At 39.8% G+C, this 26,323-nt stretch overlaps 1 protein-coding gene across 1 annotated transcript in view; it reads left to right on the top strand.

Annotated features, from left to right (window-relative positions):
- Nucleotides 1-200: 200 nt before the first annotated feature.
- TXNRD3 (thioredoxin reductase 3) overlaps nt 201-26,323 on the top strand; it is a 31,637-nt gene continuing 5,514 nt past the window's right edge. The window contains exons 1-13 of the mRNA XM_032784342.2: nt 201-425; nt 10,944-11,004; nt 12,508-12,617; nt 14,034-14,150; nt 14,756-14,828; nt 16,108-16,227; nt 16,750-16,892; nt 18,721-18,836; nt 18,951-19,176; nt 19,443-19,535; nt 20,063-20,139; nt 21,499-21,655; nt 21,922-22,029. Coding sequence (XP_032640233.1) covers nt 303-425; nt 10,944-11,004; nt 12,508-12,617; nt 14,034-14,150; nt 14,756-14,828; nt 16,108-16,227; nt 16,750-16,892; nt 18,721-18,836; nt 18,951-19,176; nt 19,443-19,535; nt 20,063-20,139; nt 21,499-21,655; nt 21,922-22,029 — 1,524 coding nt within the window. The 5' untranslated portion in view covers nt 201-302. The remainder of the gene's footprint in view (nt 426-10,943; nt 11,005-12,507; nt 12,618-14,033; nt 14,151-14,755; nt 14,829-16,107; nt 16,228-16,749; nt 16,893-18,720; nt 18,837-18,950; nt 19,177-19,442; nt 19,536-20,062; nt 20,140-21,498; nt 21,656-21,921; nt 22,030-26,323) is intronic.

Genomic DNA, 26,323 nt, shown 5'->3' on the forward strand with positions numbered 1-26,323 from the left:
TTCTGCGCATGCTCTCCTTTTTTGGGCTGTCCCAAGTTTTTCTAGCGGGAGAGGCGGAGATGATGTTGGACTCTCCCTCCTAGGCTCAGTCTATTGGTCAGTATATGGAAGACGTAGGTTAACGCACACCCCGGCCTCATCCCGTGTAGACTCGTCCAGCCTCCTTCTTCGTCCCTCCCCCACCCCGCCCTCTCCGGAAGGAAAGAGGCGGGGCTAAGGGGCAATTAAGCACCGGCTTCTGCGCGTGTCGCCTGGTGAGAGGAGAGCGCGCGCTGCTGCCTCTCAGTCACCCTCCTCTTGCCATGCCGCCCCCGGGCCAGGTCCGGCTGCCGGACTGGGATGCGCTGCGGCTCCGCGTCCGGACTCTGATCGGCTCCCACCGGGTCATGATCTTCTGCAAGAGCTACTGCCCCTATTGCAACAAGGTACGGCCCGGTGAGGGGAGCGCCTGGGGAGGGCCTTGCCGCCCAGCCCGCGCACACGAGTCGCGGCAGGAGGCCTCCCGCCGGCAGCTGTCCCTGGAGAGGCGGGGGCGTCGCTCTCTGCCGCTCGGGCCCGGGGGGCCCTAACCACCAGTCCTGGGGCGGGCGCGCGGGCTCCAGGCCGGGAGCCTGGGGGCAGGTACCCGTCACAGGTTGCCAGTCAAACAGCCTCTCTCCAGAGCGCTGACCTAGCGCCAGGAACCGGCGTCCCGCCAGCTGCAGACGGGAGCTCGCGCTTCTTGCGTTAGCTGAGCCCAAATGGGCGGAAGTGAGGAAATCCCACCCAGTGCGCTAGGTCGTGTATTACGCCAATCTTAAAGCCACTATTCAAGGTCGTCAGATTCGTGGGTTGTTTGTGGGTTGGTTGGTTTGTTCTCTTTTTTTTGGTTGTGTTCCTCAAATTTTCAAGCAGAGGGCATCTCTTTAGTAACCAATCTTTGTGAAGCTAAACTCTCACCTCTGGCACCGAGCTTGAACTTCCTATCACCTCTGAGCTGTTGGAAAGGCTGACTTATCACTGACTTGCTTTTATATTGTTATGTCAATACTGTCCTCAGTGTTATAATAAACAAAGCTGCTGAAGATTGCAGTGGTCAGAAAAGGATTTTTATTATTGTAATAGTTACCTGTGTCTTTTGGGGTCTAATCAGCTAGCTGACAAAGCTAAGCTTGAACTGGATAACCAAAGCAGCTTAAAAAAACCAACAAACCAGCAAGGTCTTCCCTATGCATTGTAAACAATTGCCCGTCAAATTCTAACTGCAGAAACTTGGGGCAGATTTTATGCACATCTTGATTGATTCTCAAATACTTAAAAGTGAAACATTTTTAAAATGAAAATCTTATGTGGTGATGGAGCTATGGAGGAAAAGCAAAGTTGGAATATTAGGCTGTAACTTCTAATAGCATTTTTCTAACTGAATTTTACATTGAAATTGTTTCCTTGGTAGTCATCCCTGTGGTTTCATACTCTGCACTTGGATTCATGTGTGTGTAAATGGGGTGATACAATGGAGTCTTGTAATATTTACTGTAGAAAGAATCCCAATGATCATGGTTTTTGTTCTAGTTGACATAAAATTACATTTGGACCATAATTCAGGTCCAAGGAAAAATGTCAGAAATGTAGTAGGTGCTTCAGATAAAAACATCATCTTGGGTCCTGAAAATACCATCATATATTGGTAAGCTTTATTTAGACTTTCAAAAAATCTTTCTAATAGTCTATTTACAGAATTTTGAGCAAGTGAAGTGATAATAGGGTGGTAGATGAAAACTCTTTATATTTTAAAAATATATATCTATATACCCCCCTCCCCCCCCCCACACACACACTGTATATAGCAAAGTTGTTCTAGAGAGGATTCTTTTTCTTGGTGAGTGAGTATTGGAAATACCCATTAAAGCCTGGTCTACACTGGGGAGGATTGACCTAATACGTGCAATTTCAGCTGTGAGAATAGCGTAGCTGAAGTCGATGCATCTTAGGTCGACTTACTTCACGGCACGGGGTGGACTGCCATCGCTCCCCCATTGACTCTGCTTCTGCCTCTCACTGTGGTGAAGTTCAGGTGTCAATGGGAGAGCAATCAGGGATTGATTTATTGCATCTACACTAGAGGTGATAAATCAGCTCCTGATAGATCGATCACTACCCACCGATTCGACAAGTAGTTTAGATATACTCTGAGAGGAATCCAAGAGTTGGTGCTCATCTGCCTCGCTTTGTCTACTACTTACAGTTCTTTTTGGTCTATTAACAGTTGCAATACTAGTTGTAGAGTGTTGGCAGCCTTTTTAGCAATGTATTGGAGTCCTGTTGGATGGTAGTGTCATGGTGGTTTGTTTTTTTAAGGCTCTTCTACCTTACCACTTCACCTGTTGCTTGTGCTGCAAGAGCTATTCCAGTTGAGGAGAAATTAATCACATCTAACTTGTGCGATTAACAATATTAATTGCAATTAATCAGTTTTTTATCGCACTGTTAAACAATAGAATACCAATTGAAATTTATTACGTATTTTTGAGTTTTTCTACATTTTCCAATATATCGATTTCAGTTACAAAACAGAATACAAAGTGTACAGTGCTCACTTTATATTATTTTGATTACAAATATTTGCACTGTAAAAATAAGCAAAAGAAATTTTTTCAATTCACCTCGTACAAGTACTGTAGCGCATCTCTTTATTGTGAAAGTGCAGTTTACAAATGTCGCTTTTTTGCTACATAACTGCACTCAAAAACAAAACGTAAAACTTCAGAGCCGACATGTCCAGTCAGTCCTACTTCTTGTCTGAGCAATTGTCTGTACAAGTTTGTTTACATTTGCAGGAGACAATGCTGCCCACTTATTACTTACAGTGTCACCTGAAAGTGAGAACAGGCATTCACATGGCACTTTTTTAGCTGGCATTGCAAGGTATTTACGTGCCAGATACGCTAAACATTCATATGCCCCTTCATGTTTTGGCCACCATTCCAGAGGATATGCTTCCAGGCTGATGATTATTTAAAAAAAAAAAAAAGTATGACTGTCTCCTGCTCTGTTTACCCATATTCTGTCATATTTCATGTTATAGCGGTCTCGTTTTTAAGAACTCTTCTACTGCAGATTTGACAAAACACAAAGAAGGTTCCAATGTGAAATTTCTAAAGATAGCGACAGCACTTGACCTGAGGTTTAAGAATCTGAGGTGCCTTCCAAAATCTGAGTGGAACAAGGTGTGGAGCATGCTTTCAGAAGTCTTAAAAGAGCAACACTCTGATGCAAAAACTACAGAGCCCAAACCACCAAAAAAAGAAAATCAAGCTTCTGCTGGTGCCATGATGAAAATGAACATGCATTGGTCTGCATTGCTTTGGATTTGTTCTCGAGCAGACCCTGCCATCAGCATGGATGCATGTCCTCTGGAAACAAACTTGATTGGCTAATCAAGAAGTAAGACTGAGTGGACTTGTAGGCTCTAAAGTTTTGCATTGTTTTGAGTGCAATTATTTTTTGTACATAATTCAACTTTCATTATAGAGAGATTGCACTACAGTACTTGTGTGAGGTGAATTGAAAAAAATACTATCTCTTGGTTTTTACAGTGCAAATATTGTTGTAATTGAAATCTATGTATTTGAAAATGTAGAAAAATCCAAACATATTTAAATAAATGGTATTCTTTTATTGTTTAACAGCACAACTAAGTGCATGACTAATAGTGATTTAATTTTTTTACTTGTTTGACAGCCCTACTACAAATCTGAGAGTCAATCTAGAACTCTGTTGCTGATTAGTGTTTGTTCCTGCTGCTGCTGAGGCAGAGCTTCTCTTGTAGGTAGGGCTTTTGGCTCCATGGAAACAGCCAGCTCTTGGGAGCACTATATTTACTGTCCCAGAGAGAGGAAGGGCAAGTATTGCTGCAGGTAGACTGAGGAGCAATGGTGACTCTGATCTTAGTGGGCGAAGAGAAGAAGGAACATGAATGGAACTGGATTAAGGGACAGGTGGTAAATCTGGAGCAAGGAAAGATGCTTGAGGAAATTATTTAATGTAATAAGGGTCCCTAATGTGTTTTCCTTTTGGGCAGAGGAAGAGGGAGGCAGAGGGTGGAGAGAGTATGTCAAAAGAGAACAAATGAGGTCAAGAAAAGGCATCTTCTAAAAGCCAAAGGGATAACAGGAGATTAGATAGAGCAGGAATAAGAAACGGTGATCCATTGCAGGGGAAAGTCCTTAAAGGTAAGATGAGAAGGAAGGTGGTAGACAGTGCACGAATGGAGTTGTCAGAATTTGACTTTCTTGCAGTTACATGCAAGTTATTGTTGACTAGTAGTATTTTAAATTCTTGCTGCCATGGAGAAATAGATACTGGATAAGATGGAAGAACTTATAAATGCTAGCAGTCTCTACACTGACATGTAAAAGCAACTTGATACATAGAGTAACCACAACTTCACATGACTGCTGATTATACTAGTCTTATGATATGCCTTCAGCTAGTATATTATGTATCCATAAAAATGCATAATGACATGTCAGGCTAGCTCAATTTTAGATTGTTACAAAATGCTAATTGACTTATGAAACAGCAGACCTGGGACACTGCTTATTAGCTAACTTAACTCCACCTTGTGGGGTTTCAAGTAGCTAAACAGGTTGAAGTAATAAGAGCAAATGCTGCCAGGAAAAGTTTTAAAAAGTGCATTGTCATACCATAGTGCCTTTGTACCAAGTTACTTTCCATAGGAAACTTAGTGTTAGGTAACTCACTAATAATCTTTGTCCTCCAGCTGTTTGTTTTCTTTGTAAGAATTGTTTCAGAGTAGAAGCTGTGTTAGTCTGTATCCACAAAAAGAACAGGAGTACTTAAGGCAGATTGGAGACTAACAAATTTATTTGAGCATAAGCTTTCATGGGGTACAGCCCCCTTCATCAGATGCATAGAATTGAACATATAGTAAGCGGAAGATGTAGATATATACACATGAAAAGGTGGGAATTCGTCTAAGAGGCTAATTAAGATGAGCTATTGTCAGCATGAGGAAGGGAAAAAAAACTTTTGTAGTGATAGCCCATTTAAGACAGTTTAACAAGAAGGTGTGAGGATACTTAACCTGGGGAAATAGATTTAATGTGTGTAATGGCTCAGCCATTCCCAGTCTCTATTTTAAGCCTAAATTGATAGTATCTAGTTTGAATATTAATTCAAGTTCAGCAATTTCTCATTGGAGTCTGTTTTTGAAGTTTTTCTGTTGCAAAATTGCCACCTTAAATGTGTTACTGAGTGGCCAGAGAGGTTGAAGTGTTCTCCTACTGGTTTTTGAATGTTATGATTCTTGATTTCAGATTTGTGTCCATTTATTCTTTTGTGTAGACTGTCTGGTTTGGCCAGTGTACATGGCAGGGGCATTACTGGCACATGATGGCATATACCACATTGGTAGATGTGCAGGTGAACGAGCCCCTGATAGCATGGCGGATCTGATTAGGTCCTATGATGGTGTTGCTTGAAGAGATATGTGGACAGAGTTGGCATCAGGCTTTGTTGCAAGGATAGGTTCCTGGGTAAGTGTTTTTGTTCTGTGGTGTGTGATTGCTGGTGAGTATTTGCTTCAGGTTTCATGGGGGGCGCTGTCTGTAAGCGAGGACAGGTCTGTCTCCCAAGATCTGTGAGAGTGAGGGAATCCTCTTTCAGGATAGGCTGTAGATCTTTGATGCACTGGAGAGGTTTTATTTGGGGACAGAAGGTGATAGCTAGTGGCCTAAGGGATTTCTTGTCTGTGTACAAATGCACCAGTTAAATTAAAGTGTGATTGCATATTTGTATGCTACAAATCAATATACAGACTGCAAATGTCTTCTTTCTATACAGTTTGGTTAGATCTTGAAGGGAAAGTACCCTATGGCTGAGAATAAAGATGGCAAGGTTAGAAAGCCTTAACATCTAAAAATATTAAGACAAATATACTCTCCCTTCTCCAGTGTAACTACTCTAAAACTCTTGTTCTTGCCTCTCTCCCCTAAAGAACTGTTCTTGCTATACTGTAGCAGTAGAGCAGTTCAGTGGTACCTTGTGCTGTTGCCACACTTGAACTATTTGTTCTACATTAGAACTTCAGAGTTATGACCTGACCAATCAACCACATCCCTCATTTGGAACCAGTAGTACTCAATCAGACAGCAGCAGAGACCCCAAAAAAAGCAAATACAGTATTGTGTTAAACGTAAACTACTCTTTTTTTAAAAAAAAAAGCAGCATTTTTCTTGTGCATAGTACAGTTTCAAGGCTGTATTGACTCTATGTTCACTTGTAAACTTTTGAAAGAACAACCGTAACATTTTGTTCAAAGTTACAAACATTTCAGAGTTACAAAAAACCTCCATTCCTGAGGCATTCATAACTCTGAGGTTCTACTGTGTTTATTTCATGAAAAAGGTGGCTCTCTACTGTAGGCTGCTTTAACACAAAGTAAAACAGCAGGCTATGCAGTTATAACTCACTGGCATCCCCCAAAAGACTGAAGTCCTCTACCCCATAAATATTAATCCCATCAAGCTCCACTTTTCCAAAAGTATACATAAATAGCCCTTTCAGGGTGCCCAAGTACTCATGCTCTTTTGGAACCAATGTAACACAACTGAGAGCCCCTCAGAGAGAGATCTGACTTCACACTCTTTCTTAAATTCAGGGTATCTTCTCCCTAATTGCCTCTCCCCATCTTCCCTTCCTGGCAGTCAGAAGTTTAGGGTTGCATCCCTGACCATCTTGGCTAATAGCCATTTATTCACTGAACCCAGTTATACTTTTGGCCATCAACATCCTATGGCAATGAGTTCCACAGTTTAACTTGCCGTTGTGTGGCAAAAGTACTTCCCTTGTTTGTATTAAACCTGATGCCTATTTTAAAACAAACAAAAAAACCTGCCTCTCCTTTTTTCCATACTGTCAATTTTGCAGTCTCTCAATAAGTAGCTACCTAGCCATGTAGGAGTTTATAGGCCAAAAACAAGAATCTTCAGTTCTTCTTTTTTAAAAGAAAAATTTTAAAAAGAAAGTGCAGCCAGAGATCATAGCCAGGTAAGAGATTGCTTATGAAGGAGGCTGCTGCGTTTTGCACCATCTTGTGTTTTCTGGGCAGACTTACCTTAGAGACCCATGTGGAGCACACTGCAGTTATCATATCTGGAGATGATAAAGGTCTGGATCATAGTAGCAAGATCCTCATCTTAAAACAGGTTGCTTCCTCACCTAAAAGACAGGTGTGCTACTTCCTAACCACATGCGAAAAGTGTCCCTCATCACTGAATCTGTTGTCATCCCATAATAGCTGGGGATCCAGCAATATATCTCAGCGTGGACATTCTAGTATAAATGACTGAATGGGTTCTCAAGGTCTGTAGGGATTATCTTTACAATCCCCAACCCATCAGCATCATATCTGGATTTGAGCTTCAGTCAGATAGCTGTCAACCATGCTCCAATCTGTCCCAAAGACCAGATCAAGCATTCAATAGCACTGGCAGGATTAGGTGAGAGCATGTTAACATCAGCCTACTGAAAACTGTAGTCCATGCCTCCTCGCTAACCTTCCTAACAATCCCATGTGTGCAAGTGGACAAGTGAACAAGAGGAAAGAGAGAGAACTTCAATAACAGTGCCTTCAGGAAGGAAGAGCAACCACTCTGTAACACCTTCCAGGAATGCAGTGAAGAAAAGACTAAGCCGCCCAAGAACAGCTTTAGGGATACTAAAGAAGGTTTATATTAGACGTGGTTTATATGAAAAATGATTTATTGTTAGAAATGATTTAATGTCAATTAATACTTTATAACTAAAGGTTTATATTAGAAATAAATGTGATTCCCCAGATTTAGCCTCTAACCTGCAAGCCACCAGCTGTGTCTGTGTGAAGCCTGCTCACAGAAATACTTTGTATAAAACTTGTTAAAGGTTAATTGACTCTAAGTGCCCTTCTCTAAGTGACACTTTGTAATCACTACAAATAGAGACCTCCACCTCTGTAAATTCATTTTTATCTCACTTTATGTTCCTTCTTTTAATTGTTAAAAGACAGGGAGTCTCACACCCCAAAAGGTAAAGAGACAGTGAAATAAATGTAATTAAGATAAAGAGTGTATGTGAATGAGTGCCTAGTTTAAATGATGAATGAATGGTTAGGGAGTTACCAGCCTGAAAAATTCAGTGTCGGCCGAAGAAGGTGTCAAGTGGAATCAACCAGGTGACCCCCGGAGGGCGAACTGGGATCCACCCCAAGCACCTAACAAACATCTGACAGAATGGAGCCAGACACCTGCTGATTGATTCTGCAACAGCAGAACGACCACCCTAAGCACCTAAACAAACATCTGACAGAATAGAGCCAGCGACCTGCTGATTAATCTGGCAACAGCAGAATGAAACAACTCCCATGAACTAACATAGGGAAAAATCCCTATAAAACTGGACTCTGAAGACTGAGGACTTTGAGTCTATGGTTCTGCTGCCAGCCTCCAGGAGCATCAGGTGCACCTGACCCGGACTCGGCTCCACTCTTGTGTACAGGGTACCTGGCCAGTATTCTGTCACAAGCAACTTTAGGCTGGTAACTATAATATCCATACAGAACTTGAATGAATGAATATATATATGTAATCACAGGAATAAGTAGCCAAACAACGTTGTTTGCTGTTATCTTTTATTTTTGGTATTTACAATAAATGTGACAAATGTCTTGTCCCCTTTAATAAGATCCTGCTAGTTTTTATTGGTATAACACAGCACTATCCTGTTCTGCTACAGGGAAGGCAACTGTATATAAAATAGCTGATAGAGCTATTGGTATATGTACCTTGTCTTCATCTCTGAAAGATGATCAGTCAGTGATATTAAGAATGCTGTTTGGAGAGTTGTAGCTGTGTTGGTTCCAGGATTTAGAGTCAAGAAAGGGTGAGGTGGTAATAACTTTTATTGGACAGACTTCTGTTGGTGAAAGGAGCAAGTTTTTGAGCTTCACAGCTTGTCTCTTCCACCATCAGAAGTTTGTCCAATAAGAGATACAACATTCTTCATGAGATATTATACACAAGGCGATTGAGGTAAGTTCTTGCAAAAGATGCATGACTTCCTCTGGATTTCCTCATAAGACTCGAGGCTCTCTTTTATGCATTTTATATTGAGGTTGTTAACAGCCTTGTTCTGTTAAAAAAACAACACAAAAAAAAAAACCACTCTGGTGCTGACCTAGTTTGATCTTTGGTCTTTTATTTTTGTGTAATCCTGTTTTCTGTGTACATTAATTTAAATAAAGCATTCTCTAAAAGGCAGACTTTTTTTTTTAGTATGAGTAAGTGACAAGCATCAGCTTTTAAATTGCTTATTTTATATATTAAATGACTCAATAGGAGCTACGTTGTATCCATACTTGATCTAGCAACTTGGCAAACTGAAGTATCTAATTTTATTTGCAGTAATTGTCCCTTCAAAGTTTAACATCTTACTTATATAATGTTAATGCTACAAAGCACCTCGTATTAGTTAACACTATTTTAACCTTGCAAACTGCCACTATTCTCAATTATAAAACTGAACGAACAGTCTGTTACCTTAACTGATCATTAGGAATGCTGATTATTTCCTCAAACTATTTTAATTTCTCTAATATATATATTTTTTTAGTGTGAAGTTGATCAGCAAATATTCCTTGACCAGAGGGTTAGGGAGACTAGTAGGGTATACTATACCTTTCAAGTGTCCTGCATTTTGCAGGACATGCCGCATCTGGCCCTGATTTTAAAGTTGTCCTGCTGTGCTGTTGCAAAGTCCCTGTTCAGTGCTCAGTAAGTCTTCCTGGTTGCGAGTCGCACATCTTTGTGCCTGACATCGTCATGTCTCCCATTTGCAAGCAAGTTTAGTAGCACTGGCCGCTTACGAAAGTAAACAGCTATAGTTTCATACATAAAGTATGACTTTTAGTATACAATCACTGGTTAGTTTCATTATAAGAAGTTCCAGGGTATTTTTAAAAATAAAACTTCAGCAAAGAAAATGTAGTGTCTGTCCATTTCGAGGGTCACTGTTGTTCATTTCCAAGTCTGAAGATTGAGAGAGATGGTAAATTTGTGTTCCTAATCCTGGTGTGGGTTGTCAGCCACGGATCTAGTAACTTTCTAGTGAAAGTATAACTACTTAGATTTCAACCTAATTTTGCTACTTAATAGCTTCCTCACAAAACTATCCCATCTCCAAAGAGTGTTTGGCCATATGTGTATATCTGTTTACTAAATAAATAACCATTGGGTTTTCTATCCTCCACATCAGCTTCTTGAGGTAGCCACTTTGATATCTTGGGCTGGTTACTTCTAACACAATATAGGGGGGTAAAAAGACAATCTGCTACTAAGCTTTTTGTAGATGAAGTTCTCCCATCTCCTTCAGGAGAAGCGTGGGATTGGATACCAAAGTCTGAATCCTGTTGATTACCTAACCATACTTCTACACGGAAAATGAAGATGTGATTGTAGCACAGGTATTGCTTTAATCTAGCTAGTGCAGCCATAACTTCATTGTAGATGAACCATCTCGGGAAGCTTGCTAGGGACTGTGAGTATGTACTTGGGTTGCTAACACCTGGTGAAGTGCAGGCTGCCATGGCTTTGCTGCTGTTGTTAACCACAATAGCTGGATTAAAGCTAGAACAGATATGTCTACTTGCACTAGTCATACCATCGTTTGTAGTGTGAATATACCACCTTTGGTGAATCACATGCAACAGCAAAGGGGCTGCTTCTGAAAAGTAAGGACTTAATATCTGCATAACTCACAACTGTTTTAAGACACTATCTATGTAATCATGTCCAATAGCAGATCTTGGTCCTAAACCACATCTAAATATCAAACTTTTGACTTGTGAAAATGCAGTGCCCTTGTTCACAATAGCAGATATCAAATGACGCTACTCTGGTTTGTTACAGGTGAAAGAACTTTTTCATTCTATGGGAGTAGACTACTATGCTTTGGAACTTGATTTAACTGGTAAGTTAAAAATGACAGGTCGTGTTGAGATACATAAATATATATTTCATCCAGCTTAATCCACGCTTTTCCTATAACCTGTCTTGTACTGATCAGAGACACTAGTTCTGTCTTGAATGATGCCTGGTTTAGTGCAAAGTTAAACAGCATTTAAAATACATGCTAAACTCTTATATCACAAGGCACTTTTTAAATAAAAACCTGATTTATTTAATCAAATAACAATTTGATGGAGGTGTCAGGAAATTGCCCACTGTTCTGTCTTGCAGGAAAAGTCAATCTTTCGCCTAAGTTACTTTTTTTTGGTGTTCCCAGATGAATTGTTAATATTTTACTTGAGTTAGAAGTGACCTTTGTGAAGAAGTTTGCTGAGTCATTGGTGGAAAAAAGACTAAATTCTGTTGCTCAGGCTGTAGCCAGTGCCAGCTTTTATTAAAACCAGGAGTTCTGGGGTTACATTAGTCTTATGTTAAAATTACTTTAATCCTTGAGAAAACAGGTAAGGGGTTTTACTGGGCATTAATTGGTTGTAAAGATTAGCTGAGTCATCAGGAATATATTTAGAAACTTCAGTGGTCATACATTTTTATCTTAAAATTTTGCTACTTATACTGTTTCCCAATTTGATACTTCATAACCTTCCAAAAATAACATTTGTTTTGAATAGTTTGAAAGACTGTACTAACTGACTTTCACTGAAGTTTCCCTTTTTGGTTTAGCATTCTTTCCATGCTAGAGAGGTTCCTGCACAGTATATGGATCCTAATCTGACAAAGGGAAGTGTAATATACATATGGATTTGCTGAGTCCATCTTCCGTTTTGGGATAGTGGTTGCGTGTTAAGGCTCTCTTTAATAATTAAGATTTTGCTTAATTTGCAGCTTCTGAGATTATTGGCACTGTCTCTGAGTGGGTTTAAATAAAACTAAAGTGCATTTGAATATTCCCACTTGAATATTCCCACAATTAATCCCACACATCTCCTGCACTGGCTGGACTATATTTAGGTTTCATAAAACCACCAAAGGGGTGAACAAGTTCCAAAGCCCTGGGGGGCCTAATGAAGAACACCCTGCCAGCAATTTTGTATTGAGTTATCTCAGATGCCTCCACTGATACTGACTGTGGCAATATACATAGGCAGGGAGGTAGTATCTCTCAAATATGCAAGTCCAAGCAACGTATGGCTTAAATTTCTAAACACCACCTGCAAACTCTCTCTCATTTAGGTTTGTGAAGCTTCAGTTCATTCCATCTATCTAGACACGTACTCTTGTGGGGAGGTACAACTTTTGAAAACTTTGTTTCAAAGCTTGCGCTTTTGAAGAATGTCTACAAATGTGCCATGTCTGAAACAAATATGTTGATTTTATGGAGGGCTTGTGATGTGCAGTTTGTTGAAAAAACTTCTGTTCTAGTTTTTAAAAAACCCATATTTAAGTGCACTTTTAGTGAGGATTGTTTCAAACTCTCTCATAGTAATTTTTTTTTTAATATCCTTAGATGATGGACCCAATATTCAGCAAGTGTTAGTAGAAGAGACTGGCCAGAGGACTGTGCCCAATGTGTTTGTGAATGGAGCACACATAGGTGGATATGATAAAACTTATCAGGTAATCTTGCTTTTCTTGATTATTGAAATGAGCTGTGGCTAGAAATGAACTGACTAGATTACTTATCTCTGTTTCTAAATACAGTCTAATCACTTGATACCTCTGTTGCAACCACTGGTTGCAACCTGTAACCAGATTGGAAGTAGCCCTTTAGTGTGCCACTGGTTGCAAAATATGCTGGTGAACTAACTTAATGCATTTACTTATTCCAGTCCCATAATGTCAAGAAGGAAACTAAATTAAAAAAAAAAAACCTATTAAAGAGTTGTTCCATCCTTCTACAACCTTCTTTAATTCCTGCCGCCTTGATGTTATATACCAGGGGTCGGCAACCTTTCAGCAGTGGTGTGCCGAGTCTTCATGTATACACTCTAATTTAAGGCTTCGCATACCAGTAATACATTTTAATGTTTTTTAGAAGGTCTCTCGCTAAGTTTATAATGTATAACCAAACTACTCTTATGTGTAAAGTAAACAACGTTTTCAAAATGTTTCAGAAGCTTTATTTAAAATTAAATTAAAATGCAGATCTTATCAGTTTAGTGTGATTCTTGCCCTTGCTTTTCCTTGCTGAGTTTTCCAATGTCTGGTGCCACATACTTGGGTACTTTAAGCTGAGTAATCAGTTGATAACAGGCTGGCAGGAGGTCAGCAGCTAGAACCCCAGATTGGCAGCTGAGGTGAGTGGAGCTGGCGGCTGGTAGGGCTGAGCAGGGCTGGAAGCCTGGACCCTGTCCGGCAGGGGGCCTGTGCTGGAACTTCAGCCGGAAGCAAGGTGAGTGGGGCTGCACGGGGACCCTGGCTGGCAAGGGGCCAGCAGCCGGAACCCCAGAGCGGCAGCGGGTCAGTCCACCCCGCTCTGGGGTTTTGGTTATTGGCTCCTGCGAGCTGGGGTTCCTTCACGCAAGCCAGCAGCAGGCGCTGAGTGGGACCGGTGGCGGGACCCCAGCTGGCAAGGGGCCAGCAGCGGGAACCCCAGAGCAGCGGTGGGCTCAGCCCGCCCTGCATGCCATCAAAAATCAGTTCACATGCCACTTTTGGCATGTGTGCCGTAGGTTGCCGACCCCTGTTATATACAATGGGTAGAATTACAAATGGAGTGCGCAATGGGTCATCAGTGACTTCTTGATTTGTTTTTTTGGTACATAGCTTTTGCCGTGTGACTTAAACATAACGTTCGAAGCAGAAAAGGAGAATGTAGTCCTGTGAAAGGTTCTTTAATTATGAACTTTTAAGTATCATGTGAGGACTCCCTTCCTAGCCCCCAGATTTGAAAAACTGTGCGAGTGATCCTCTTTAATAAGGAATTCAAAATTAGGGTAGGAGCATCAGACATTATGACGTAGGTCATGAAAAAGCTGTGTAATTCACACTTGAACATACAGCTATGTGAGTAACTCATATGTTTTGTTACAGGCTTACCAGAGTGGCTCACTGCAGAATGTGCTAGGGAATTGCATAGATGATGCACAAGTTTATGATTACGATCTTATTGTTGTTGGTGGTGGCTCTGGCGGACTTGCATGTTCCAAGGTATGCACTCAAGTTTGCACTTGTATACTGAATTTTGTCTCTATCAACTATGCATATAAGATTTCCCCTGAAACTCTTGTTCTATGCACCTGTCATTCTAATGCAATATATTCTACGTTTCAATGAGTCCTCCCATCCATTTGAAATTTAATGGACTGAACACTGATGTAACTGTAGTGTAACATGCGCTTCTTCATGAGCTCATAGTTCAGAACATTGGGTCAGATTCTTTCTTTCCCATAGTATAGTCACTTTGTTTGCGCTAGTCTTTCAACTTTGTCGAATTGCTCCTGGACCAGGAAGTAAGAACCAGAGTAAGGAACTTAGGGAAACAGCAGCCTTTGTTTCTTGTAGCTTGTTCATAAGAGTTGAAGGCTCAAAATATTGATACTTCTTTTGGCTGGGCAGTGGAGGATGGGGGATGACAAACATGCATGATATTCCCTTTAGATAATTACTGTTGACAGTGCAGGCTGTTGTATAGGGTTGCTTCTAGATAGTTCTTCTCCAGGTGTGAAGGGTTGGAAGTGAAAATCAGGCTGCTCTGCTCTGCAGCTTCTGATCAAGTTCAGCAGTTCATATCTGACTTCCTTTTTTTAATACAGGAAGCTGCTGCCTTAGGAAAAAAGGTCATGGTGCTAGACTATGTTGTACCAACACCTTCGGGTACTTCGTGGGGTAAGGTTCTTTTAATGGTCCTAGCCTCAAATCACTGTATATACATACACATAGATTAAAATGCTGGTGTCAAGCATTGCTTGAATTATTTTAGTGTCAAGGTTTTATATTCTTATACTATGCTAGTTATACGGACATGAGGCTGTGATTCTACAGCATAAATGATGGAGGAAATAAGCCTCACTCAACATGCCTGTTCTAGATGGATTTTTCTACCCAACCTGCATTTCACTATTTACTTCAGTTTCTTAACAACTCTTGGATTTCACATTCTCACTAAATTCTTTGCTACATAACCTTCCCTATTTAAATCTTAAACATTTTTAATCCCTTATAGGGAAGCTGATGTTTGTAAAGCACATTTTGAACTCCTTAGATGAAAATGTTAGTTTGAATTGGCTTCACGTGTGAGAGTGGCTGAATTACAGACTCATCTCATTATTTAAGCTGAAGTACTTAGCACTGTGATACATTCAATATTTCATAGGCCCAAAGGGACCATATTTCTGCAGTAGATGTTACAAGCACCTCAGAAATGGATGCTTTTCCTTGCTTTTTGCTGTTTTGACACTTCGTTGTTGCTGCTGCTGCTCCTGGCTCCTGTAGAAGAGATCAATGCTCATCCTTTCCATAAGTAAACTATGTTGTGCAGAGAATCTTTGATCAGATAGCTGGGACAAAACCTGCCAACACAGCACCTCGTTTTTGTCGTCCAGGAGCTCCAATACTATTACTCAGAAGTGTTGTTTTCTTTTCTAAAGAAAGCACATATTGAATTGTCTTACAATCATTCGTAAGAAGGTTTGCCTTCATTTCTTTTTCAAAATTTAGCTCAGTCTCTGACTCCATAGAATAGGCATGGTTAACACTACAGACTGGTCTCTTGCACTTCTTAGGTACCATGAAAGTGTCTGTCATTCTATTCTATCTGATTACGGAATAAGTGGTGGTGAATTAGTTCAAAACTACTTTATATATGTGAATGTGTTGGGCCTATGCTTAAAGCTTTACTTATGTAGCATTCTTGGTATTGGAGTTAAAGTTAAAATGTAGTGCTTAAGTAAAAATTGTTACTTTGTCAACTTTATCCAATTACATACTGCATTGTAAGGTATGTAGTTGTAAAGGAAGTTCTCCATCCATTGCTTGCATATGTACAGAAATTAATACTAATGAATGGCTAGACAGCGGAATACATAAAGCATGTCATAAAAGGCAGAAGTGCACATATTAAGTTAATGCCAGTGGTAACATTAAATAAACTTTCTTTCCATCACAGGACTTGGTGGCACTTGTGTAAATGTAGGTTGTATTCCTAAGAAACTCATGCATCAAGCTGCGCTTCTGGGACAGGCACTTCAAGATTCAAGGAAATTTGGCTGGGAGTATGATGTGCAAGGTCAATAACACTGAACACTGGTGGGGGAGGATGCAGATCAGAACTTTTGTTTGAGCTTCCATAATGCTTTTAGTGTAGAAGCGACTAAATAGAATTCAGTTTGCCACTTGTACAACTTTTCCCTCCCTCTCCCCCAAAATCTTTTATGAAGGCACTTAAACCTGTTTGATGCTTCATTCCACCATAATTTGCATAAGCTGGCTTGTTTGGCTACTTGCAGGTGGGTTTTATAAACCCAGATAACTTTGCAAATAGCACTAAAATAGGCAAGCCATGTTTATGTCTGATAGATATGAAGTATCCCTGGAAAAACTTTTTAATATGAGACTTATTACATGAAATGTGTATTTGTATTGTTCTTGGGCTTGCTGATTTAGTGAGGCATTGCTTAACTTGTTTTGCTGTCATTTGAGTTATGACTGATTAGCAGTTTACGATTTATTGTAAGCTTCTGTTGATCATGAAGTTACTGTGTTTATACTTCAGTTTTTTTAACTGTGGAACTTCTTGTTTCTCTTTTAGTTAAACACAACTGGGAGACCATGGTAGAAGCAATTCAGAACTACATAGGCTCTTTAAATTGGGGTTACAGGGTGTCCTTGAGAGAGAAGAGTGTGACATATGTCAATGCCTATGCAGAATTTATCGAACCACACAAAATAAAGGTACCTGCTGTGTGTTTAGCTTATTTTCTCTGACCTGTTAAGAATCACTCACCACATGACCTAAAACTGCTCTTTAGTTGAAACCTAGTATGTAAAAGGTTTCAGCTTAATGTGATACTTTACTTATCTCAAATTAAACAATTAAATTTAGTGGAATTTACTAGTTTAAGTAGACTTATACTCCAGTAACCACTATCATAATGATTGCATACTAATACAGGTTATGTGGAAATAATGTGGGGGTCTGCAAATAGAGAATCTTGCATAAGTAGAGAGGTAGAGCTTGATTGTGTAACAGACTGTGACTTGATTCCAAAATTTTAAATGAAAAGCTATGAAACCTATTAATTGCCTTAATGTTTGTATATAATTGGTGTTAACTTAAATCTGTAGCAATTACAAATCGGGAGTTTACTTTCTTACATTCAAAATTCCTGGATAGCGTTGAATCAAGTTAAAACTTATTTTCTACTTGTAACTTGCCTCTTGCCTCATAACATCACTGAAAATTGGATCATAATCTCAATGAGTAACTATAAATACTGCATACTGAGCCAAGAAAGCATTTAAAATTAGTTTGTAAGAGGAGTGTTTTTAGAAAAACAAATAATGGCCTACTGATCAAAAGCTTTTTTTGTTAAAGCAAGGAGGAGGATAGGGGAATTCTCTACATAAAGAGCCATATCCAAAACCTTGCTTGTTCCTCAAGTTCAGATCCCAACACTTACATGATGTAATAGAGTTGGAATAGTATTCTGTGTATTGCCATAGGAATGAAGCCACAAGAAAAGTGTACACTTAATTTGTACTGCACAGCGTGTATTATAGGTGACCATCAGATTGGACCAGGGTTTACCCAGGTAATGAGTGCAGCAATGAACAAAATTGAACATCATGTAGGTTCACTGGATATAGCTGCCTGATCCTGATGCAGGTAGTCTGTTTTAGTCCAGCCTACACACAATTTAAATTCCAACCGTTACACTGAATGCAGAGTAAAACTACTTGGCTTATTTTTTTACCAATGTTATAGAAAAAATTCAGTTTCCAGCTGTTCATTTAATAGAAGTTTGGTACTGAGCTGGGCCATCCGATATAGGAAAGTAGAGCAGACATGGTTTTTAAGCTGCTACATGCAAGAGGACAAATCTGACATTCCTTCTCCCGCAGGTTTGACTCATAGCTTCTCAAACCCCTTTCAAAAAGAGGCATTTTGCAATATGAAGTCCCAAAGACTGACTGCCTTTGAAGTTGAGGGAAACTTAAAATAAACCATCCTTTTTCTTCCCACCTGAGGTATCAGCCTGTCTTAGAGCACTTTTTTAGTCTACTCCTACACGAGCCTCAAAATTACTAACAGTGGATAACAATCTGTTTTGCCGCTAGCATCAGCATTGAACTCTTATTTGAAGTTCTTTAAGAAAGTTTGTCTTTCTCATTATTTAATAACTAATGTAAAACTTAGATTTTACAATCTAAGTTATTAGCTTAAACCGTCTGAGCCCAGCCCAAGTCAGCTAATCACTGTTGTTCAATGCAACTAGTGTGGGGAGAGACTAGTCTAGTGTATTTCCCCCCGTGTAAACCCATTAACAATGGATGTTACTCTTAAGAAATCCTTTTACTGAGCTACATGGTACCGCTACAATATAATGGCTTTTCACCTTGATCTATCTGAAATCAAAACTCACTTCTAAATCCTATTGCATTTATCAGCTTCTCAGTAAAGTTGAGGCTTTTATTGTTGGCAGTAGGCCTTGTGACACAAGTTATTCCTGGCATCTATGAATACAATAGTTCTGTAATTCTGTTTTTTCCTGTATCTCAGGCAACCAACAGGAGAGGACAGGAAACCTTTCACACAGCACAGACATTTGTCCTAGCAACTGGGGAAAGGCCCCGATATTTGGGTATCCCTGGAGATAAAGAATACTGCATTACTAGGTGAGATGAGATGTTAGTCTCAGTTAATAAGACTTTTATTTTCTGTCTACTTTTGCACATGCAAATTTAAACAAAGCTGAATTGTAAAACAGTGTGTTCTGTGATTCTTTTCAGCGATGACCTCTTTTCCCTGCCTTACTGCCCTGGCAAAACTCTAATTGTGGGTGCTTCCTATGTGGCTCTGGAGTGTGCAGGATTTCTTGCTGGCATTGGTTTGAATGTCACCGTTATGGTGCGCTCCATCCTTCTTCGAGGCTTTGACCAAGAAATGGCAGAGAGAGCAGGTGCCTACATGGAAACTCATGGTGTTAAATTCATCAGGAAATTTGTACCTACTCAGGCAAGTACTTTCACTTATTTAGCAAGAAAGAAGAGAAACAACCAGCCTGAAAGGAAAGGATTATGCAGAATACAAGTGTCTTGTGATTAAAATGTGTTCCAGGAAGAGTTCAGCTCTATAGCAGATCAGCTGAAAATTCTGTATGGCCAACCTTATATGTTAAAAGCATTTTATTACTGAACATTGTGTTTGTGTGTAATGTGACAATGCAATAAGGATCTGCTGGTTAAGGTAACTTGACTAAGATTATGAATTCTTTCCTGCAGATTGAAAGGTTGGAGGAAGGCATGCCTGGAAGACTAAAAGTGGTAGCACAGTCTACTGAGGGACCAGAAATTATTGAAGGAGAATATAATACTGTAAATATCCCTGTTATCCGGCACTAAATGATGCCCACAAATATATTTGTATCAAAGTACGATGTTTGTTAATGATCATTAAAGCTCTTAAATCATTTATACTATTTGGGAAGAAAGAAAGGGAAGTACAATAAGAAGTTCTATAACTTTTGGCAACCTGACAGACGTTTCAACATTCCATGGAAAAATAAGACTTCAGTATTCTGTCTTGTTGTGACCTTATCTGCAGAATTGCTGAAACTTTAACTGTGCTAATGTGGGGTTGACTGTTTTTTTGTAGATGGTGTCTTATGTTATCAATTGTGTCCTCACTGTTGTTCTAGTGCCAAAATAATCTCTTCGCTGCTATCGCCTTTTTAGAACTAATTAGGTTTACTACTGACACCTTCACATTTAAACAACTTTAGGAAATGTGGCTTCAATTGTTCACTTTCAATTTTTCAATGAAAACAAAGCAACAGAATACTCAGAATAACATTGATAGAAAGGAGTTCTTGATAGCTTTTTTTGGTTGGTTTTTTTTGTAGGTTTTGATAGCTATTGGTCGTGATGCCTGTACCAGAAACATTGGTTTAGATAAGATTGGTGTCAGAATCAATGAAAAGTGAGTATCTGTTTTTTGTCTGGCATGTTCACTTCAGGACTGCTCTCAGCTTCTTAACCCTACCAGTAACTGATATTGGTTTTGGTTTTTGGTTTGTTTGTTTTTTTAAATTCTTGCTTATGATACTTGTCAGTTGAGCATGGAGATTTTCAGTATCTTTTGTCCCAAGAAACAGAGCATGAGTGTTACCTGTGTGTGTGTGTGGACACCTGCAAAACTGGACTTTGAAGCACATATGAGTTTTAAATGGTAGAACTACAAGCAACTACTCTTTTAGTTCAGTTGTTCGGATGTCGTCAGTAGTACTTCTCCTTTACTGATCTATGAGTAGGCTTGCGAAACTTGATGGTTTTTATAATTTTGCCAGATATGTTTTGGTTTTTGAGCATCTTTTAATGTTTGGGTTTGGGGATTTTATGGTGGTTTTTCCTTTTTGTGTAGCTTTTCTTTAATTTTCAGCTGTGGGGAAATAGGGGTCAGACTGTGGGGAGTTCATTTAATGACAGAAGTTGAGATTCAGAAATTTAGACTTAACAATTTAAAAGATGTCAACATCACATGTTAAAATATACAGAGTAAACATTCATAAATCAGACTAAGTTCTCAAGCAGCTTTTCTTACTTTGCCTGTCTGTAAACTTTGATCATTTGAAAAAAATATTTCTAACATCCATTCATGTGTGTACATTTGAATTGCTGTTTACTGACATTTACTGGTAAAATCTTAGCCTGCATATGAGTTATTTAGAAGGAATACCAGTTAAACTGAGGCTTTACACTTGTGTTTCTTAGAAAGGGCACTTACAATGTTAAATGGCTTAATAATCTGCTTGTATAAGGCTGACTCTTGTTTCATTTTTTTCTGATTGAACCTCATTGAATTCAGTCTTCTGGTTTAACCAGATTAAGCTGGCATTATGAACAAAGTCAACAGTGCCCATTGACTAAATAGCTCTTAATACTTTGCTTTTCATCGGTGCTGATTAGATTTTTGCTTAGGAGGGGAAATGTTATTTCAGCAAGCTATATAATAGTCAAATAGGAGGACAGATGCTGATTTCTCTCAAATGTCAATGCTGTTGTTCAGATTTACACTTGTGTGCAGAGGTGAAAATCTGGCCCATTAAGTACTGACTGTTTGGCATTGTATGGGAGGGAAAGACAATAGTCTGTGGCCCAAGGAGTTTACATTCTAACTAGAGAGGGCATAAATACTTTTTTTTTTTTTTTTTTTTTCTTCTGAGCAATGCCTGAAAGTATTGTAGTGTCTCTGTGTAGCAGAATAAGTCTCTAACCTGAGTTTCTCTATTCAGTTAGAGTACTGATCTACACTTTGTGGGTTTTTTATTCTTTTGAAAAGGAATGGGAAAATACCTGTAACTGATGGGGAACAAACCAATGTGCCTCATATCTATGCTATTGGAGATATCTTGGATGGAAAACTTGAACTTACCCCAGTTGCAATTCAGGCGGGCAGACTTCTAGCTCGCAGGCTCTTTGGGGGCAGCTTTATAAAGGTAAGAGCGTATACTATGAAAATATGAACTTTAGTTTCTCCGTGGTATTTACCTCAAGAGATTAGCAGGTGCTAGCTGAGAGTCTTGGGTCTTGTGCTACTATGACAATGAATGTTTGTAACCAAACAAGATTTGGTGGTGCAGCTTGTTTTGGCTTTGTGTGTGTGGTGGGGTTTTTTGTTTTTTTTTTGTTAGGGAAGTTTTTGTCTCTACGCAGGTCATATGAACATGTAAATATAAAGAAAACTGAATTCTTTTAATTTTAGTGTGACTATGTCAATGTACCAACTACAGTGTTTACTCCTTTGGAGTATGGATGTTGTGGATTACCTGAAGAGAGAGCCATTGAAGAATATGGAAAGGAAAACATAGAGGTGAGAAGCTGAAGTCTTCATTTCAAAGCTGCCTGTTTAAATATGCTATTGTATCTTCTCACGAGGCTACTGGTCTAAATGAACACTGCAAGTATTGAGGCGATCCCTATTTAAACACTGGTGTAATCTTACAGCATTATTCAAGTATTTTCTCTGACGGCTGATTCATTTCCAAAGCTTGTCTCTCACCAACAGAAGTTGGTCTAATTCAAAGATTTTTCTCATACACTTGGTGTCTCAAAAATCCAGAAGCATTTGCCTTTAGGTATATAGTTCCATGAGGCTCTTAGAGTTCTGGGAAATCCAAATTGGATGAGGGAAGGTAATTTCACTTCACTGGAACAGTGACTGTATTGGTTCTTTTGAACCAATGTCCATTCCATTGTGTACCACAATCCTTTTGCATGCTCATTTTAGGCCTGGTCTCCACTGTGGTCCGAGGGTGGGGGAGAGTGTCGATGTAGGATACACAACTTCAGCTACCAGAATAGTGTAGCTGAAGTTGCTGTATCTTATTTCTATTTACCTCCCATTCTCCCAGCGTGGGATCGATGGCCGCGGCTTCCCCATGAATTCCTCTTCCGCCTCTCGCCCTGGTGGAGTTCTGGAGTCCAACGGGGAGCACGTACGGGGATGGATTTATCACATCTAGATGAGACGCGGTAAATCGATCCCCAATAGACCGATCACTATCTGGCGGGTAGCGTGGATGTACCCTAAGGTGATGAGGTCCTGAGACTTCCCCTGTCTTCTGTTTTTTGTTCACTCTTATTTGCTCTGTTCCTTTGTAAACTGTTCCACTTCTCCTTCCTGACCAGTTCTTGTGCTGCTGGCATGGGCTGACACTTGCTTTAGACTCTGATTTAATCTTCATTCCAATTTCTTATGTCTCCTGTCTTCTGGCAAAGTTTTTTTTCACAAATATATTTGCAATAGAATGGCTTTTGTAGACTCAACTCTGCAATTTATGCTTGTAATGCCAAATGTTTCCCTCTGATGTATAGAATCTTAGAACAGGAAGGGATCTCAAGAGGTCTAGTCCAGTCCCCTGCACTCATGACAGGGCTAATTATCTAGACCATCCCTGACAGGTGTTTGTCTAACCTCTTAAAAAAATCTCCAATGATAGATTCCACTGCCTCCCAAGACAATTTATTCTAATGTTTAACCACCCTGATGATTAGGGAAAAAACTTCCCAATGTCCAACCTAAACCTCCCTTGCTGCAATTTAAGCTTGTTGCTGCTTGTCCTGTCCTCAGAGGTTAAGAGAATTTTTCTTGTAATAACCTTTTACGTACTTAAACTGTTATGGTCCCCTCTCAGTCTTCTCTTCCAGACTAAACAAATCCAATTTTTTCAATCTTCCCTCCATAGGTCATGCTTTCTAGACTGTTAATCATTTTTGTTGCTCTTCCCTGGACTCTCTCCAGTTTGTCCACATCCTTCCTGAAATGTGGTACCCAGAACTGGACACAATACTTCAGCTGAGGCCTGAGTAGAGCAGAAGAATGACTTCTCGTGTCTTGCTTGCAGCACTCCTGCTAATACATCCCAGAAATTTTGCTTTTTTTCGCAACAGCGTTACCCTGTTGACTCATTTAGCTTGTGGTCCACTATTATCCCCCAGATCCCTTTCTACAGTACTCCTTCCTAGGCAGTCTTTTTTCCAATTTTGTATGCGTTCAACTGATATTTCTTCCTAAATGGAATACTTTGCATTTGTCCTTATGGAATTTCATCCTATTTACCATTTCTCTAGTTTTGTTCATATCATTTTGAATTTTAATCCTATCCTCCAAAGCACTTGCAACCCCTCCCAGCTTGGTATCATCCACAAACTTTAAGTAAAAAGAACAAGAGTACATGTGGAACATGAAACTGGGTGTTACCATACATACTATAAGGAGAGTGATCAATTGCTAGAAATGTGCCATTTTCATTACCAGTACAAATAGTTCTCTTTCTCTCCTGCTGATTACTCTCCTTATAGTGTGTATGGTAACACCCATTGTTTTGTGTGTGTGTGTGTGTATACATCTTCCTACTGTATTTTCCACTACATGTTTCTGAAGTGGGCTGTAGTCCATGAAAGCTTATGCTTAAATAAATTTGTTAGTCTCTGAGGTGCCACAAGTACTCCTGTTCTGTTCTTTTTGTGGATATAAACTAACATGGCTGCTACTCTGAAAATTTATAACTGTACTCAGTATACCATTATCTATCTAAAGCACTGATGAAGATATTGAACAGAACCGGACCCTGAACTGATCCCTGCCAGACCCCACTCATGCCCTTCCAACATGACCGAACCACTGATAACTACTCTCTGGTAGCGGTTTTCCAGCCAGTTTTGCACCTGCCTTATAGTAGCTCCAAATAGAGGGTATGTGGTACTCTCTATTTTCACTAGTTTCTGTTTACAATTCAGCACTAACTTGGAAGTTACTATAACTTTAGTGCCAGCGGCCTAAAATACTCTGGATGCTGCATATGCAATTTAAGGTGTGTGTGTGCGCGCACACATGTACGCACACATACATAGGAGGGGTCTGAGCCCAGGATCTACTTGGAGGCTATAAGGGCATACATGGCAATAAGACGAGGGAGGGATGGGCCCCTCTTTATTCACAGTGATGGGAGTGCCCTCGCAACATACCAGTTTGTTACAGTTTTAAGATTGGGACTGATGAGGTTGCGGCTCCCAGCACATGAATTTGGTTCCCACTCAAGACTGGGCCAGGAACAGCAGCAGCCCAGTTGGGTCTGGGGGCTAGTACAATTCAGGCAATGGTGCTGTTATTCTGAAGCATACAAAATATATCTGAGACCCCAGGTAAGGAATCAATATTAATTTTCCATTGTTTCCACCCCCTTCCCTCCCCGCTCCTCCCCCCCCCCAAAAAAAAAAAGATTCAGTCCCGGGCAGTCTCTCAACCGGGTGACTGGGAAACAAAATGGCAGATGAAATTCATGTGTGAATAAATGCAAAAATATGTACATAGAAAACGATGCTCTAAATAGCTGTTGCCACTCAGGAAGATCTTGGAGGCCGTGGTATGTTCTCTGACAACATCCACTCAGTGTTCAGCAGCAGTCAAAAAAGCTAACAATGTTGGAATCATTAAGAAAGGGTTAAGAAAATATATTGCTCTCTTAAAATCCACCATACGCCCACATCTTGAATACTGCTGTAGATGTGTTTCCATCTCAAAAAGATATATTTGGAAAAGATTCCAGAAAGACAACAAAAATTTAGGAGAGATTAATGAGACTGGGACTCTTCAGCTTGGGAAAAAGAGACGATTAATGAGAGGGGGCGGGGGGGGATGTAATTGAGGTCTATAAAATCATGACTGATGCAGAGAAAAATAAGTGCTGTTAACTCTGTCTCATAACACAAGAATTAGGGATCACCAAATGAAATTAAAACAGACAAAAGGACGTACGTATTCACACAACACACAGTCACCCTGTGGAACTCTTCGCCGGAGGATGTTGTTATAGTCTTGACCTTCACAGGGTTCAAAAAAGAACTAGATAAATTCATGGAGGATGAGTCCATCAATGGCTATAAGCCAGGATGGGCAGGGATGGTATCCCTAGCTCCTGTTTGCTGGAAGCTGGAAATGAGTGACAGTGAATCACTTGATTACCTGTTCTGTTCATTCCTTCTGGGGCACCTGTCATTGGCCACTGTCAGAAGACAGGATACAGGGCTAGATGGACCATTGGTCTGACCCAGTATGGCTGTTCTTATGTTCTCAACTAAAATATAGTATTTTAATTGCATATGCAGCAACCAGAGCACCTTAGGCAGCTGGTGCCAAACAGAAACTAATGAAGATAAACTTACAAAACACCATAAAGTAAACTTAGCTGTTCTAATGCAAATGCTAAACAAAGCATAGCGATGGCCAAGCTTATATTTTATATTGCTCATAACCTATGTTAAGAATATTAAGGTTTCACAGTCGAGTGTTCAGAAGTTAGGAAATGCCAGAATTAGTTACCTGTGCAACCGTAATTCAGATCTTTATCATGCATACACAGTCTTGAAGTAATGATCATGTACTTCTTCCACACAATTCTAGTTTTCATTTAGTTCATAGTGTGGACAGTTATTTGGAGCTGAATAAGGGTTATGTAGTGAAAGGCGAGTCTGTAGGATCCGTACCTCATTGGTGGCAACAGTTGAAACGTGTACAGTGAGTGAGATGGGACTGCTGAAAGAGAGGACCATACCACTGATCTCATAGGCATGTTGTGAAAATAAACTCAATGTGTGAGAAGCAG

This window comes from Chelonoidis abingdonii, chromosome 17 (genome assembly GCF_003597395.2).
Source record: "Chelonoidis abingdonii isolate Lonesome George chromosome 17, CheloAbing_2.0, whole genome shotgun sequence".
In the NCBI taxonomy this organism is placed as follows: domain Eukaryota; kingdom Metazoa; phylum Chordata; order Testudines; family Testudinidae; genus Chelonoidis; species Chelonoidis abingdonii.